At 44.8% G+C, this 17,699-nt stretch overlaps 1 protein-coding gene across 1 annotated transcript in view; it reads right to left on the reverse strand.

The window, feature by feature from the left end:
• Window positions 1-17,699, reverse strand: part of LOC143786364 (carboxypeptidase O-like) — a 220,049-nt gene that overhangs the window by 64,293 nt on the left and 138,057 nt on the right. Inside the window, exon 5 of the mRNA XM_077275700.1 lies at window positions 988-1,089. Coding sequence (XP_077131815.1) covers window positions 988-1,089 — 102 coding nt within the window. The remainder of the gene's footprint in view (window positions 1-987; window positions 1,090-17,699) is intronic.

The raw sequence follows: 17,699 nt of genomic DNA on the forward strand, positions 1-17,699 counted from the left end.
CCCTTTAAGCAGCTCCAGCAGCGGTCTTGCTCGGCGGGCAAAATTCTTCACAAATACCCGGTTAATCCCAGGAACGCTCGGACATCTTTCACTGACTCTGGAGTGGGCCAATCCTGTATCAACGCAATCTTTTCTCGGGATGGTTTCACCCCATCAGCAGAAACAACATGGCCCAAGTACTCAATCTGGGTGCGGAATAAATGACATTTTTGGGGTTTCACCTTTAATCCGTGCTTTTGGAGGCGACTCAACACCTATTCCAGTTATCGGAGGTGTTCATCAAATGAAGTAGTGTAGACTATAATGTCATCTAGATAGATAAGTGGGGGAGGGGAGACAGCTCAAACAAGACAGCACATGAGGGGAGAACACAGCACAGGAAAGAGAAAGAAGAGAAAGACAGCAGACAAGGGGGATAGCACATGGGGTAGACAGGTCAAAGAAGAGAGCACAGACAGGAGAAGTCAGCACATGGGGAAAGAGAGTGGATAGGTGGGTGAGCACATGGGGGGAGAGATTTTCAATGCTGCAAAGCCTGCCCCCATCGTGACATTACCGCCCTCCTTCTAGTATACATATATCTATATATGTTACCTGACAGATGTACAGAGTGATTGAGCAGCCTACTGCCAGCACCAGTCCATCTGGCAATTTTTGGAATTGTCAGATAGCCAGTCCGGCCCTGATGCAATACCGTGTGATGTGATACCTGTAAAGCAGTATGGGAATGCCTGGTTGCACCCGATCATTTGATCCTGGCTAATGAAATGCTCTACCAGAACTACAATGATTTAGTCAATAATGTAAAGCAAATCGTAGCTTATTGAATTTTGCCAGCTTCATGGAATTCTTAATGATTAGACACAAGTTTAATTAAATTAGAATTGATTCACTCATGTAACAACAGCCCCATTATTGTGCTCCAATAAACATAATACACAGTACAAACATTTAACCATGTGTTTCATCTGAAAATCTTGCACTTACTTTGAAGTAGTAGATTGTCTTGTTTTCATATGTGTTTTCCAGAGTGTGTTGTGATACTACATCCTTATATTTATCTTTAATCAGTGTCATCCAGGTGTAAATCTAAAAAAGATATTTACAAGAATTGTGGTTATCAGCCATAATGTGAACAAACTGCAACACAGCAAATATTGTGATTGCAAAATTATGTTATTTCTATATTTATCCCTAATGCTTATACATTCTCTACATCATTTACAGTATAGGATTTTAGAACTTAATGTGCTACATATAAATCTGCAGACACAGAACTAGAAAAGGTATTGTTTGTGCGAGACACCTTGTACATTTGTTTAATGCAAAAAATGCTAAGACATGTATGCTTGAAGAACCCTGTTGTTTTCTGTGGTCCTTCCTTGAACTTGGTTAAATATATTCCTCCCCATACAAATTAAATTTTGCGATATACTTGGGACACTTCTATGCATATCACAACCATTAGTTGGCCACACAGGAACATAGAGCATAAGCATCTTGTGTTGAGAAAACATGTTTTTTCCAAACTAACATCTCAGAATATGTTAAGGGAAACCGGTCATGAAAAAAAAACCTTTCTAATCTGCAGACATGGGGTTGATCTGCAGGTTAATAGCATTCTAAAGTCATCTGATTGCCACACTGAAATCCCTGCTAATGGGTGGAAATTAACTTTATTCTTCTCAGAAGCATCTGGCCCTCAGTCACAGAGGTCATGGCCGGCGCGGCTTCAGTCATCGTTCAGTAGATAGTAGGCCCGCACTGCTAATCTGCCCTTCCGGGCACTTGCGTGGTGGGCCGCGGTGTGGCACTGTTTGGGGGCCACCAGCCTGTTTTTACAGCTGCCAGCCCCTTTAATTTTCTGAGTGCCTGTATCACCGCTGGCTGAACACGCGCATACTCAGCGTTCATCAACTGAACACTGCTACACAGATGTGGCTGGAGCCAGGACGTCAGCGCGTTCTGTGGCTAGGGCACTGTGCTCTTGCCCTAGTAATGCTGCAGCCATGACGTGGCTGGAGTAGTGTGAAATGAAAAGAAGTGAGTATTTTATTTTTTTTCCTTTTAATCAATCAGTACTTTGGGGGTATATATGTGGGGTCATCATACTATATATGGGGTATATATATGAGACCATCATACTATACTGTGGTATATATGTAAGTCCCGCCATCATACAAAATGGGGGATTATATATGGGGCCATTATACTATATGGTGGTATATAATTAGAGCCATCATACAATACAGGGGTATATAAGTGGGGTCATCATACTATATGGAGGTATATATATGAGACCATCATACTATACTGTGGTATATATGTAAGGCCCATCATACAATATGGGGGATTATATGTGGGGCTATTATACTATATGGTGGTATATAATTAGAGCCATCATACTATACAGGGGTATATAAGTGGGAGTCATCATACTATATGGGGGTATATATGCCAGGCCATCATACTATGTGGGGGTATAAGTGTGGGGCCATCATATTATATGGTGGTATATATGTGGCGCCATCATACTATATGGGGTATACATGTGGGGCCATCATACTATATGGGGGTATATATGTGGGGCCATCATACTATATGGGGGTATATATGTGAGGCCATCATACTATTTGGGGGTATATATGTCAGGCCATCATACTATATGGGGGTATATATGTGGTGCCATCATACAATATGAGATATATATGTGGGGCCATCATACTATTTGGGGGTATATAAGTGGGGCCATCATACTATATGAAGGTATTTATATGGGGTCATCATAGTATATGGAGGTATACTGTATATGCGGGGCCATCATACAATATAGGGTATAGATGTGGGACCATCATACTCTATGGGGTATATGTGTGGGGTCATCATCATACTATATGTGGAGCCATTATATTATGTGTAGGACTATATGTGGGGCCATTATATTATGTGTAGGATTATATGTGGGGCCATTATATTATGTGCAGGACTATATGTGGGGCCAATATATTATGTGTAGGATTATATGTGCGGCCATTATATTTTGTGCAGGACTATATGTGGAGCCATTATATTATGTGCAGGACTATATGTGGGGCAATCATATTATGTGCAGGACTGTATGTGGAGCCATTGTATTTTGTGCAGGACTGTATGTAAAGCGATAATATTTTGTGTTGGACTGTATGTGGGGCCATTATATTATGTGCAGTAGTGTATGTAGGACCATTATACTATGTGGAGGACTATATGTGGGCGATCATATTATGTGCAGGAATATTAGAACTTTTGCTATGGGGCCCCATAATATCCATATACACCCCTGGCAACCGCCAAATCAGCTCCAGACCAGGAGTTGTTCACATTGTGTTGTCTTTTCTGCACCAATCTGCAGCAACCTGGGTCAATGGGTGAGTTATGGTTCTATCTCAACCCTGGGACAAATTTAGTACATTTAAACAGGTGTCCACTACTTTAACACTGATGACCTATCCTTAGGATAGGTCATCAATGTCTGATCTGTGTGGGTGCAACACCTGGCACCCCCGCAGATCAGCTGTTCTCGGTGCCGGCGGGAACTGATCAGTTACAGCACAGCTCTACCTACTGTATAGTCTCCTCATAGAGCATAATGCAGACCCTCTCAGATGAGGAGGTGGCACACATCTTAGAAACTCTTCTTGAGGAAAACAAACCTCATGGGGTAAGTACTATCCCGTCTCGGCCATTTGTGAAATCACAAACCTTTCCCCCTTTGAAACTGTCGTCAGCAGTAGAAATTTTTACTCGTCTCGTGACCAGGGACATAGATGTTATGATCCTTAGTGGCTGAGGATCACGAATAGACCAGCAAGTGAATAAACTAAGGACAAGCTCTAGGGAGATGGTAACTGGACTGATCGCAAATCTGAACCTATCCAACTCAACTAGAGGTAGCCGGTGAACGTGCCTAAAAAATTCCTAGATGTCTCGAGCCAGCCTGAGGAACTAGCTACCCCTAACGAGAAAGAAAGACCTCGCTTGCCTCCAGAGAAATAATCCCCAAAGATTTAGAAGCCCCCAACAAATATTAACGGTGAAGTAAGAAGAAGGCACATACGTAGGGATGAAATCAGATTCAGCAAAAGAGGCCCACTAGTACTAGAAAGCAGAAAATAGAGCAGGGGTCTATGCGATCAATAAAAAACTCTTACAAAATATCCATCCTGAGATTTCAAGAACCCACGCACCAACTAATGGTGTGTGGGGAGAAACTCAGTCCACTAGAGCATCCAGCAAGTGAGGGAATCACATTTTAGCAAGCTGGACAAGAAAACATGATAAACACTGCTGATCAAAAAATGAGCAAACAAAACTTAGCTTGTCCTGGATGGACTGGGAGCAAGGTAGTCAGAAGGAATCTGAGTAACACTGATTACATCGACAGCCGGCAACAAGTGAAAGTAAAACAGAGCTATATAGGAACCTCCCAGAGGATAACGAACCAGCTGATAGCCAGAGACCAGCAGGATAACAAACAAAGCCACCAGGGGGAGCCCAAAGCAAAAGTCACACCATACCACCAGTGACCACAAGAGGGAGCCTGAAAACAGAGTTCACAACAGTACCCCCCCCTTAAGGAGGGGTCACCGAACCCTCATGAAAACCCCCAGGGCGATCAGGATGAGCCACATGGAAGGCACGAACCAAATCGGCCGCATGAACATCAGAGGCGACAACCCAAGAATTATCCTCCTGACCATAGCCCTTCCACTTGACCAAATACTGGAGCCTCCGTCTAGAAACACGAGAATCCAAGATCTTCTCCACCACGTATTCCAATTCTCCCTCAACAAGCACCGGGGCAGGAGGCTCAACCGGAGGAACCACAGGTACCACATACCTCCGCAACAACGAGCGATGGAACACATTATGAATAGCAAATGATGCCGGGAGGTCCAGACGGAATGACACAGGGCCAAGGACTTCCAGAATCTTATAAGGACCGATAAACTGAGGCTTGAACATAGGAGAGGAGACCTTCATAGGAACGAAGCGAGAAGACAACCACACCAAGTCCCCAACGCGAAGTCGGGGACCCACACAGCGACGGCGGTTGGCAAAGAGCTGAGCCTTCTCTTGTGACAACTTCAAATTGTCCACCACATGATTCCAAATCTGATGCAACCTATCCACCACAACATCTACTCCAGGACAGTCAGAAGGCTCCACCTGACCCGAGGAAAAACGAGGATGAAACCCCGATTTACAAAAAAAAGGAGAAACCAAGATAGCAGAACTAGCCCGATTATTAAGGGCAAACTCGGCCAACGGCAAAAAAATAACCCAGTCGTCCTGATCAGCAGAAACAAAACATCTTAAATAAGTCTCCAAGGTCTGATTAGTTCGCTCGGTTTGGACATTCGTCTGAGGATGGAAGGCCGACGAAAAAGACAATTCAATGCCCAACTTAGCACAAAAGGTCCGCCAAAATCTAGACACAAACTGGGATCCTCTGTCAGAAACAATTGTTGTGAAATTGGATTCTGGGCTCCCCCGGTGGCCACTTGTGGAATTGAACTTGTGTGCATCATCCCCTCTGTTCACCTGCTCCTATCAGGATGTGGGAGTCGCTATATAACCTTGCTCCTCTGTCAGTTTCTTGCCGGTCAACAATGTAATCAGAAGCCTTCTGTGCTTGTTCCTGCTACTAGACAACTCCCAGCTAAGTTGGACTTTTGTCCTTGTGTGTTTTTGCATTTTGTTCCTGTTCACAGCTGCTGTTTCGTTACTGTGTCTGGAAAGCTCTTGTGATCGGAAATTGCCACTCTGGTGTTATGAGTTAATGCTAGAGTCTTAAAGGAATTTCTGGATGGTGTTTTGATAGGGTTTTCTGCTGACCATGAAAGTGTCCTTTCTGTCTTCCTGCTATCTAGAAAGCGGACCTCGATTTTGCTAAACCTATTTTCATACTACGTTTGTCATTTCATCTAAAATCACCGCCAATATATGTGGGGGCCTCTGTCTGCCTTTTGGGAAAATTTCTCTAGAGGTGAGCCAGGACTGTCTTTTCCTCTGCTAGGATTAGGTAGTTCTCCGGCTGGCGCTGGGCATCTAGGGTTAAAAAACGTAGGCATGCTACCCGGCCACTTCTAGTTGTGCGGCAGGTTTAGTTCATGGTCAGTATAGTTTCCATCTTCCAAGAGCTAGTTCTCATATATGCTGGGCTATGTTCTCTCGCCATTGAGAACCATGACAGTTTGACCGGCCCAAAAAAGGGTTAAATTACTGGCTGAGAAAGGAGAGAAAAAAGAAGTCTGCTACAATTTTTTTTTTTTTTTTTTTTTCCTCTAGTTCTGAGTGTGCTCTTAATTGAATCACTTGCTAGTCTGCCAATACTGCAGCCTTCCTCTCTTTCTCTCCTTCTAATCCTTGAATGGCTCTGTGTTCACCTGTTTCAAATGGATCTTCAGAGTGTAGCTACAGGTTTGAATAATCTCGCCACAAAGGTACAAAATTTGCAAGATTTTGTTGTTCATGCACCTATGTCTGAGCCTAGAATTCCTTTGCCTGAATTCTTCTCGGGGAATAGATCTCACTTTCAAAATTTTAAAAATAATTGCAAATTGTTTTTGTCCCTGAAGTCTCGCTCTGCCGGAGACCCTGCACAGCAGGTCAGGATTGTAATTTCCTTGCTCCGGGGCGACCCTCAAGACTGGGCTTTTGCATTGGCACCAGGGGATCCTGCGTTGCTCAATGTGGATGCGTTTTTTCTGGCCTTGGGGTTGCTTTATGAGGAACCTCATTTAGAGCTTCAGGCGGAAAAGGCCTTGATGTCCTTGTCTCAGGGGCAAGATGAAGCTGAAATATACTGCCAAAAATTCCGCAAATGGTCTGTGCTTACTCAGTGGAATGAGTGCGCCCTGGCGGCGATTTTCAGAGAAGGTCTCTCTGATGCCATTAAGGATGTTATGGTGGGGTTCCCTGTGCCTGCGAGTCTGAATGAGTCCATGACGATGGCTATTCAGATCGATAGGCGTCTGCGGGAGCGCAAACCTGTGCACCATTTGGCGGTGTCTACTGAGAAAACGCCAGAAAATATGCAATGTGATAGAATTCTGTCCAGAAGCGAGCGGCAGAATTTTAGACGAAAAAATGGGTTGTGCTTCTATTGTGGTGATTCTACTCATGTTATATCAGCATGCTTTAAGCGTACTAAGAAGCCTGACAAGTCTCTTTCAATTAGCACTTTACAGTCTAAGTTTATTCTATCTGTGACCCTGATTTGTTCTTTGTCATCTATTACCGCGGACGCCTATGTCGACTCTGGCGCTGCTTTGAGTCTTATGGATTGGTCCTTTGCCAAACGCTGTGGGTATGATTTGGAGCCACTGGAGGCTCCGATACCTCTGAAAGGAATTGACTCCACCCCATTGGCTAGTAATAAACCACAATACTGGACACAAGTGACTATGCGTGCTAATCCGGATCACCAGGAGGTTATTCGCTTTCTGGTGCTGTATAATCTACATGATGTTTTGGTGCTGGGATTGCCATGGCTGCAATCTCATAACCCAGTCCTCGACTGGAGAGCTATGTCTGTGTTAAGCTGGGGATGTAAAGGAACTCATGGGGACGTACCTTTGGTTTCCATTTCATCATCTATTCCCTCTGAGATTCCTGAATTCTTGTCTGACTTTCGTGACGTTTTTGAAGAACCCAAGGTTGGTTCACTACCTCCGCACCGGGAGTGCGATTGTGCCATAGACTTGATTCCGGGTAGTAAATACCCTAAGGGTCGTTTATTTAATCTGTCTGTGCCTGAACACGCTGCTATGCGAGAATATATAAAGGAGTCCTTGGAAAAGGGACATATTCGTCCTTCGTCATCTCCCTTAGGAGCCGTTTTTTTCTTTGTGTCTAAGAAAGACGGCTCTTTGAGGCCGTGTATTGATTATCGACTTTTGAATAAAATCACGGTTAAATATCAATATCCGTTACCACTGCTTACTGATTTATTTGCTCGTATAAAGGGGGCCAAGTGGTTCTCTAAGATTGATCTCCGTGGGGCGTATAATTTGGTGCGAATCAAGCAGGGGGATGAGTGGAAAACCGCATTTAATACGCCCGAGGGCCATTTTGAGTATTTGGTGATGCCTTTTGGTCTTTCAAATGCCCCTTCAGTCTTCCAGTCCTTTATGCATGACATTTTCCGCGATTATTTGGATAAATTTATGATTGTGTATCTGGATGATATTCTGATTTTTTCGGATGACTGGGACTCTCATGTCCAGCAGGTCAGGAGGGTTTTTCAGGTTTTGCGGTCTAATTCCTTGTGTGTGAAGGGTTCTAAGTGTGTTTTTGGGGTTCAAAAGATTTCTTTCTTGGGATACATTTTTTCCCCCTCTTCCATCGAGATGGATCCTGTCAAGGTTCAGGCTATTGGTGATTGGACGCAACCCTCTTCTCTTAAGAGTCTTCAGAAATTTTTGGGCTTTGCTAACTTTTATCGTCGATTTATTGCTGGTTTTTCTGATGTTGTAAAACCATTGACTGATTTGACTAAGAAGGGTGCTGATGTTGCTGATTGGTCCCCTGATGCTGTGGAGGCCTTTCGGGAGCTCAAGCGCCGCTTTTCTTCCGCCCCAGTGTTGCGTCAGCCTGATGTTGCTCTTCCTTTTCAGGTTGAGGTCGACGCTTCTGAAATCGGAGCTGGGGCGGTGTTGTCGCAGAGAAGTTCCGACTGCTCCGTGATGAGACCTTGTGCTTTTTTTTCCCGTAAATTTTCGCCCGCCGAGCGGAATTATGATATTGGGAATCGGGAGCTTTTGGCCATGAAGTGGGCTTTTGAGGAGTGGCGTCACTGGCTTGAGGGGGCCAGACATCAGGTGGTGGTATTGACTGACCACAAAAATTTAATTTACCTTGAGTCTGCCAGGCGCCTGAATCCTAGACAGGCGCACTGGTCGTTGTTTTTCTCTCGGTTTAATTTTGTGGTGTCGTACCTACCGGGTTCTAAGAATGTTAAGGCGGATGCCCTTTCTAGGAGTTTTGAGCCTGACTCCCCTGGTAATTCTGAGCCCACAGGTATCCTTAAAGATGGAGTGATATTGTCTGCCGTTTCTCCAGACCTGCGGCGGGCCTTGCAGGAGTTTCAGGCGGATAGACCTGATCGTTGCCCACCTGGTAGACTGTTTGTTCCTGATGATTGGACCAGTAGAGTCATCTCTGAGGTTCATTCTTCTGCGTTGGCAGGTCATCCTGGAATCTTTGGTACCAGGGATTTGGTGGCAAGGTCCTTCTGGTGGCCTTCCCTGTCACGAGATGTGCGAGGCTTTGTGCAGTCTTGTGACGTTTGTGCTCGGGCCAAGCCTTGTTGTTCTCGGGCTAGTGGATTGTTGTTGCCCTTGCCTATCCCGAAGAGGCCTTGGACGCACATCTCGATGGATTTTATTTCGGATCTGCCTGTTTCTCAGAAGATGTCTGTCATCTGGGTGGTGTGTGACCGTTTCTCTAAGATGGTCCATCTGGTTCCCTTGCCTAAGTTGCCTTCTTCTTCCGAGTTGGTTCCTCTGTTTTTTCAAAATGTTGTTCGTTTGCATGGTATTCCTGAGAATATCGTTTCTGACAGAGGGACCCAATTCGTGTCTAGATTTTGGCGGGCATTCTGTGCTAGGATGGGCATAGATTTGTCTTTTTCGTCTGCTTTCCATCCTCAGACTAATGGCCAGACCGAGCGGACTAATCAGACCTTGGAGACATATTTGAGGTGTTTTGTGTCTGCGGATCAGGATGATTGGGTTGCTTTTTTGCCTTTGGCGGAGTTCGCCCTCAATAATCGGGCCAGCTCTGCCACCTTGGTGTCCCCGTTTTTCTGTAATTTGGGGTTTCATCCTCGATTTTCCTCCGGTCAAGTGGAATCTTCGGATTGTCCTGGAGTGGATGCTGTGGTGGAGAGGTTGCATCAGATTTGGGGGCAGGTGGTGGACAATTTGAAGTTGTCCCAGGAGAAGACTCAGCTTTTTGCCAACCGCCGTCGTCGTGTTGGTCCTCGGCTTTGTGTTGGGGACTTGGTGTGGTTGTCTTCTCGTTTTGTCCCTATGAGGGTTTCTTCTCCTAAGTTTAAGCCTCGGTTCATCGGCCCGTACAAGATATTGGAGATTCTTAACCCTGTGTCCTTCCGTTTGGACCTCCCTGCATCCTTTTCGATTCATAATGTTTTTCATCGGTCATTGTTGCGCAGGTATGAGGTACCGGTTGTGCCTTCCGTTGAGCCTCCTGCTCCGGTGTTGGTTGAGGGTGAGTTGGAGTACGTTGTGGAAAAGATCTTAGACTCTCGTGTTTCCAGACGGAGACTCCAGTATCTGGTCAAATGGAAGGGATACGGTCAGGAGGATAATTCTTGGGTCACTGCCTCTGATGTTCATGCCTCCGATCTTGTCCGTGCCTTTCATAGGGCTCATCCTGATCGCCCTGGTGGTTCTGGTGAGGGTTCGGTGCCCCCTCCTTGAGGGGGGGGTACTGTTGTGAAATTGGATTCTGGGCTCCCCCGGTGGCCACTTGTGGAATTGAACTTGTGTGCATCATCCCCTCTGTTCACCTGCTCCTATCAGGATGTGGGAGTCGCTATATAACCTTGCTCCTCTGTCAGTTTCTTGACGGTCAACAATGTAATCAGAAGCCTTCTGTGCTTGTTCCTGCTACTAGACAACTCCCAGCTAAGTTGGACTTTTGTCCTTGTGTGTTTTTGCATTTTGTTCCTGTTCACAGCTGCTGTTTCGTTACTGTGTCTGGAAAGCTCTTGTGATCGGAAAGTGCCACTCTGGTGTTATGAGTTAATGCTAGAGTCTTAAAGGAATTTCTGGATGGTGTTTTGATAGGGTTTTCTGCTGACCATGAAAGTGTCCTTTCTGTCTTCCTGCTATCTAGAAAGCGGACCTCGATTTTGCTAAACCTATTTTCATACTACGTTTGTCATTTCATCTAAAATCACCGCCAATATATGTGGGGGCCTCTGTCTGCCTTTTGGGAAAATTTCTCTAGAGGTGAGCCAGGACTGTCTTTTCCTCTGCTAGGATTAGGTAGTTCTCCGGCTGGCGCTGGGCATCTAGGGTTAAAAAACGTAGGCATGCTACCCTGCCACTTCTAGTTGTGCGGCAGGTTTAGTTCATGGTCAGTATAGTTTCCATCTTCCAAGAGCTAGTTCTCATATATGCTGGGCTATGTTCTCTCGCCATTGAGAACCATGACAAACAATGTTCTCAGGAATCCCGTGCAAACGAACCACATTTTGAAAAAACAGTGGAACCAACTCGGAGGAGGAAGGCAACTTAGGCAAGGGCACCAAATGGACCATCTTAGAAAAACGATCACACACCACCCAGATGACAGACATTCTCTGAGAGACAGGGAGATCTGAAATAAAATCCATGGAAATGTGCGTCCAAGGCCTCTTCGGGACAGGCAAAGGTAACAGCAAACCACTGGCACGAGAACAGCAAGGCTTCGCCCGAGCACAAATTCCACAAGACTGCACAAAGGAACGCACATCCCGCGACAAGGAAGGCCACCAAAAAGACCTGGCCACCAAGTCTCTGGTACCAAATATTCCAGGATGGCCCACCAACACCGAAGAATGAACCTCGGAGATGACTCTGTTGGTCCATCTATCCGGGACAAACAGTCTCTCCGGTGGACAGCGGTCAGGTCTATCCGCCTGAAACTTTTGCAGCACACGTCGCAAATCTGGGGAGATGGCAGACAAAATCACCCCTTCTCTAAGGATACCAGCCGGCTCTGAATCTCCAGGAGAGTCAGGCACAAAACTCCTAGAAAGAGCATCAGCCTTCACATTCTTCGAACCCGGCAGGTTCGAGACCATGAAATCAAAACGAGAGAAAAATAACGACCAACGAGCCTGTCTGGGATTCAGCCGCTTGGCCGACTTGAGATAAATCAAATTCTTGTGATCAGTCAAGACCACCACACGATTTTAGCTCCCTCAAGCCAAGGTCGCCACTCCTCAAATGCCCACTTCATAGCCAACAGCTCCCGATTACCGACATCATAATTCCGCTCGGCAGGCGAAAACTTTCTTGAAAAGAAAGCACATGGCTTCATCACAGAGCCATCGGGGCTTCTCTGCGACAAAACAGCCCCCGCTTCAATCTCGGAAGCATCAACCTCCACCTGGAAGGGAAGTGAGACATCTGGCTGACATAAGACCGGAGCCGAAGAAAACCGGCGCTTCAGCTCCCGAAAGGCCTCCACAGCTGCAGAAGACCAATTAGTCACATCAGAACCCTTCTTGGTCAAATCCGTCAAAGGCTTAACAACGCCAGAAAAATTAGCTATGACGCGACGGTAAAAATTAGCAAAACCCAAGAACTTCTGAAGACTCTTAACAGATGTAGGCTGCGTCCAGTCATGAATAGCCTGAACCTTGACTGGGTCCATCTCAATAGTAGAAGGAGAAAAAATGAAACCCAAAAAAGAAATCTTCTGGACTCCAAAAAGACATTTTGAGCCCTTCACAAATAAAGCATTGTCACGCAGGACCTGAAAGACCATTGTGACCTGCTTAACATGAGACTCCCAATCATCCGAAAAAACCAGAACATCATCCAGATACACAATCATAAACTTATCCAGATATTCACGGAAGATGTCATGCATAAAGGACTGAAAGACTGAAGGAGCATTAGAAAGTCCAAAAGGCATCACCAAGTACTCAAAATGGCCTTCAGGCGTATTAAATGCAGTTTTCCATTCATCACCCTGTTTTATACGCACAAGGTTATACGCACCACGAAGATCTATCTTGGTGAACCAACTAGACCCCCTAATGCGAGCAAACAAATCAGTTTACAATGGCAAAGGATACTGAAATTTGACCGTGATTTTATTCAAAAGGCGATAATCAATACAGGGTCTCAGGGAACCATCCTTTTTAGCCACAAAAAAGAATCCTGCACCAAGAGGGGATGAGGACGGGCGAATATGTCCCTTCTCTAAAGACTCCTTTATATAACTCCGCATGGCAGCATGCTCCGGCACAGATAAATTGAAAAGTCGTCCCTTAGGAAACTTACTACCAGGAATCAAATTTATAGCACAATCACACTCCCTATGAGGAGGTAGAGAATTGAGTTTGGGCTCCTCAAATACATCCTGGTAGTCTGACAAAAACGTAGGGACTTCAGAAGGAGTGGACGAAGCAATTGACACCACAGGAGCGTCACCATGAATTCCCTGACAACCCCAACTTGACACCGACATAGCTTTCCAACCCAGGACTGGATTATGAGTCTGCAACCATGGTAGACCCAGCACGACGACATCATGCAAATTATGCAGTACAAGAAAGCGAATCACCTCCTGATGAACAGGAGTCATGCACATGGTCACTTGTGTCCAGTACTGAGGTCTATTCGTAGCCAATGGTGTAGAATCAATTCCCCTTAGTGGAATAGGGAATTTTAAAGGCTCCAAATCAAAACCACAGCGCCTGGCAAATGACCAATCCATCAGACTCAGGGCGGCACCTGAATCTACAAAAGCATTAACCGGGTAAGATGACAGGGAACAAATCAGGGTAACAGACAAAATGAACTTAGGCTGTAAAGTACCAATGGTGACAGATTTATCAACCTGTTTTTTTGCGCTTAGAGCATGCTGAGATAACATGAACTGAGTCACCACAGTAAATGCACAACCCATTTGGACGTCTATAATTTTGCCGTTCACTTCTGGTCAGAATTTTGTCACATTGCATAGATTCAGGTGTCTGTCCAGAAGACACCGCCAAATGGTGCACAGGTTTGCGCTCCCGCAAACGCCGATCAATCTGAATGGCCAGAGTCATTGACTCATTCAGACCTGCAGGCGTAGGGAACCCCACCATGACATTCTTAATGGCTTCAGAAAGACCTTCCCTGAAATTTGCAGCCAGGGCACACTCATTCCACTGAGTAAGCACCGACCATTTCCAAAATTTCTGGCAGTACACCTCTGCTTCATCTTGCCCCTGCGAGAGGGCCAATAACGTTTTTTCAGCCTGGTTCTCAAGATTAGGTTCCTCATAGAGCAATCCAAGGGCTAGAAAAAACGCATCTACACTAAGCAATGCAGGATCCCCTGGCGCCAATGCGAAGGCCCAATCTTGAGGGTCACCGCGCAAAAAGGAAATGATAATCTTAACTTGCTGAATGGCATCACCAGAGGAACGAGGTTTCAAAAAAAGAAACAACTTACAATTGTTCCTAAAATTCAGGAACCTAGATCTATCTCCAGAAAACAACTCCGGAATAGGTATTCTAGGCTCTGACATAGGACTGTGAACAACAAAATCCTGAATACTTTGAACCCTAGCAGCAAGATGATCCAGACTGGAAGCCAAGCTCTGGACATCCATGTCAGCAGCTGAACTCAGAGCCACACCAAGATTAAGAGGAGGAGAGAAGCCAGCCACAGCAGCTAGACACACGGCAAAAAAAAAAAAAAATTATCAAGGCTTCTTTTCTCCTGCTTCTGCCATGCAATTAACACTTTACTGGCCCAGGCTGTACTGTTATGATCCTTAGTGGCTGAGGATCACGAATAGACCAGCAAGTGAATAAACTAAGGACAAGCTCTAGGGAGATGGTAACTGGACTGATCGCAAATCTGAACCTATCCAACTCAACTAGAGGTAGCCGGTGAACGTGCCTAAAAAATTCCTAGACGTCTCGAGCCAGCCTGAGGAACTAGCTACCCCTAACGAGAAAGAAAGACCTCGCTTGCCTCCAGAGAAATAATCCCCAAAGATTTAGAAGCCCCCAACAAATATTAACGGTGAAGTAAGAAGAAGGCACATACGTAGGGATGAAATCAGATTCAGCAAAAGAGGCCCACTAGTACAAGAAAGCAGAAAATAGAGCAGGGGTCTATGCGATCAATAAAAAACCCTTACAAAATATCCATCCTGAGATTTCAAGAACCCACGCACCAACTAATGGTGTGTGGGGAGAAACTCAGTCCACTAGAGCATCCAGCAAGCGAGGGAATCACATTTTAGCAAGCTGGACAAGAAAACATGATAAACACTGCTGATCAAAAAATGAGCAAACAAAACTTAGCTTGTCCTGGATGGACTGGGAGCAAGGTAGTCAGAAGGAATCTGAGTAACACTGATTACATCGACAGCCGGCAACAAGTGAAAGTAAAACAGAGCTATATAGGAACCTCCCAGAGGATAACGAACCAGCTGATAGCCAGAGACCAGCAGGATAACAAACAAAGCCACCAGGGGGAGCCCAAAGCAAAAGTCACACCATACCACCAGTGACCACAAGAGGGAGCATGAAAACAGAGTTCACAACACATAGAAGCCCTAGCCTGTAATCAGAAACACAGGGATAACCTGTCTGGGGCTGAACGCAGAGCATTAAGGGAGTTACAGGAATGGGATGATATTGTATATAAGCCTGCGGACAAAGGGGGTAATTTGGTGGTGTGGCCATCTGTGATGTACGAGCGCCAAGCACTGAAATTGCTCGATGATAGTGATTGCTATAAAAAACTGGCATATAATCCCACGTCTTCTTTTCAACAGATTTTGGTGTCCATTTTGGAAAAGGCATTTGATGATGGTCTGATTTCTAAGATACTTTTGGACAGGACTCGTAAATTGGTACCCAGACTCCCTACATTCTACCTCATCTCCAAGGTACATAAAAATCCCACAGATCCCCCAGGACGCCCGATTGTGGCAGGGAATGGGGGTCTGTGTGAGATCATCTCCGATATTGTTGACTATTTCCTCAAACCCATCGTCTCTACCCTTCCATCTTTCATTAGAGACACCAACCAGGCCCTTCAACGATTAGATCAAGTACAACTGGATGATAATATGATACTAGTCACAGCAGACGTAGAAGCACTATATACGTCAATCAAGCACAGTGATGGTCTGGCGGCTACATCATGGTTTCTACAATCAAGCAATATTGATGGCCCCCTTGCCGACCTTATTTTGGTGTTACTGGAATTCATCTTAACCCACAATGTCTTTACCTTTAATGGAAAAATATACCAGCAATTACAAGGTACGGCTATGGGGGCATCATGTGCTCCGTCTTATGCAAATCTTTTCTTGGGGGCCTGGGAAAGACTAATTTTTATGGGAGAGGAAATTGAGGAGATAGGTCGTGTACATAATTGGATAAGGTATATTGATGATATACTGTTTGTATGGGAAGGGGACGAACCTGGGCTTGTAAGATTGATGCAGAAATTAAACAACAATGATGTTAACATTAAGTTGACGTCGAAAATCGTCAGATGTTTGGAATTTTTATATCTGGATCGAGGCGTCAGAAGAAGGAGTGATCCATACTGACATCTACAGGAAACCCACGGCTACTAATTCATACCTTATGGCAGATTCAGCTCACCCCATTAGTACCATCCGGGGGATCCCTATTGGCCAGTTCCTCAGAGCAAGAAGAATCTGCTCGGATTCGACGGCATTTGAGAGACAATGCCAAGACCTATCAAGGAGGTTTGAAGACCGCGGCTATAGCCGTAGGATGATTCGAAGAGGATACAAAAGAGCGACATCTACAACAAGAAACCAATTGTTGTATGGTGGGGGAAAGACTGCTACCAATGAGGATAAGTCACAGGTACGATTCATCTCCTCATATAATGGAGAATGGAATAATCTTAGAGACATCATTGGAAAACATTGGGGAGTTCAACTTACTGATCCCACTTTGAAACAGATTTTGCCTTCATCTCCGCAATATGTAGCCCGTCGGTCAGCCAACCTCAGAGATCTCTTGGTGCATAGTCACTACGAGGTCTCTGAGGGGCATAATACCAATCACCCTGAGAAATGGGTTTTTTTTCCATGCGGCCTGTGTAAGGCATGCTTGAATCTGATAAAGACCAAAAATTTTAAAAATGCGGATGGATCCTGTACTTTTCAAATAAGGAAACATCTTACGTGTTCTTCTAAAGGAGTGATATATCACGCTGAATGTCCCTGTGGGAAAGTTTATGTGGGCCTTACTACCAGGGAATTCAAGATCAGAGTTAGGGAACACGTATTAGATATTGAAAAGGCGGCCCTGGTTAAAGATGAATCTGGCTTAAAAACATTACCTAGACACTTTAGAAGGTACCATGGATGTAACCCCAATCATCTAATGTTCAAGGCAATTGACCAATTACATCTAGGTATCAGAGGTGGTGATTTGGGTAGAGCCTTGGCCCAACTGGAATGCCGGTGGATCCATCGCTTAGGGACTTTGAGTCCCAATGGTCTTAACGAAAATATGGGTTTTTCAGCATTTTTATAAGAGGCATTCTTTTTTAGGGGTGAGGGTTGCTGGGTGTATATTGTTTTGTAATTGTATTTTAACTCTTTTTATTCTTTCAGTTTAGTCTCTGGGAGTTTTCAATAAAGATGATCGTATGTGGATATGTATGGATGTCGGTGGATTATGTCAACATCTTATGAAGAAGTTCTCCACGTCCTCTATATTTTTCTATTGTGTACATAATTATTTGTACCTTAGACTTATAGTTAGGGGTATGTTATAGAATATTGGCAGCTTATGTATTGTGTTTTGTATGGTTTGGTAGTGGGTTTTGTATGGAATTTATATTATTCTATTGGGCACTTTAAATAGTATTATACACAAATTTATATGTAATTTATCATATTTATTCTATCAAGG

This window comes from Ranitomeya variabilis, chromosome 7 (assembly GCF_051348905.1).
Source record: "Ranitomeya variabilis isolate aRanVar5 chromosome 7, aRanVar5.hap1, whole genome shotgun sequence".
In the NCBI taxonomy this organism is placed as follows: domain Eukaryota; kingdom Metazoa; phylum Chordata; class Amphibia; order Anura; family Dendrobatidae; genus Ranitomeya; species Ranitomeya variabilis.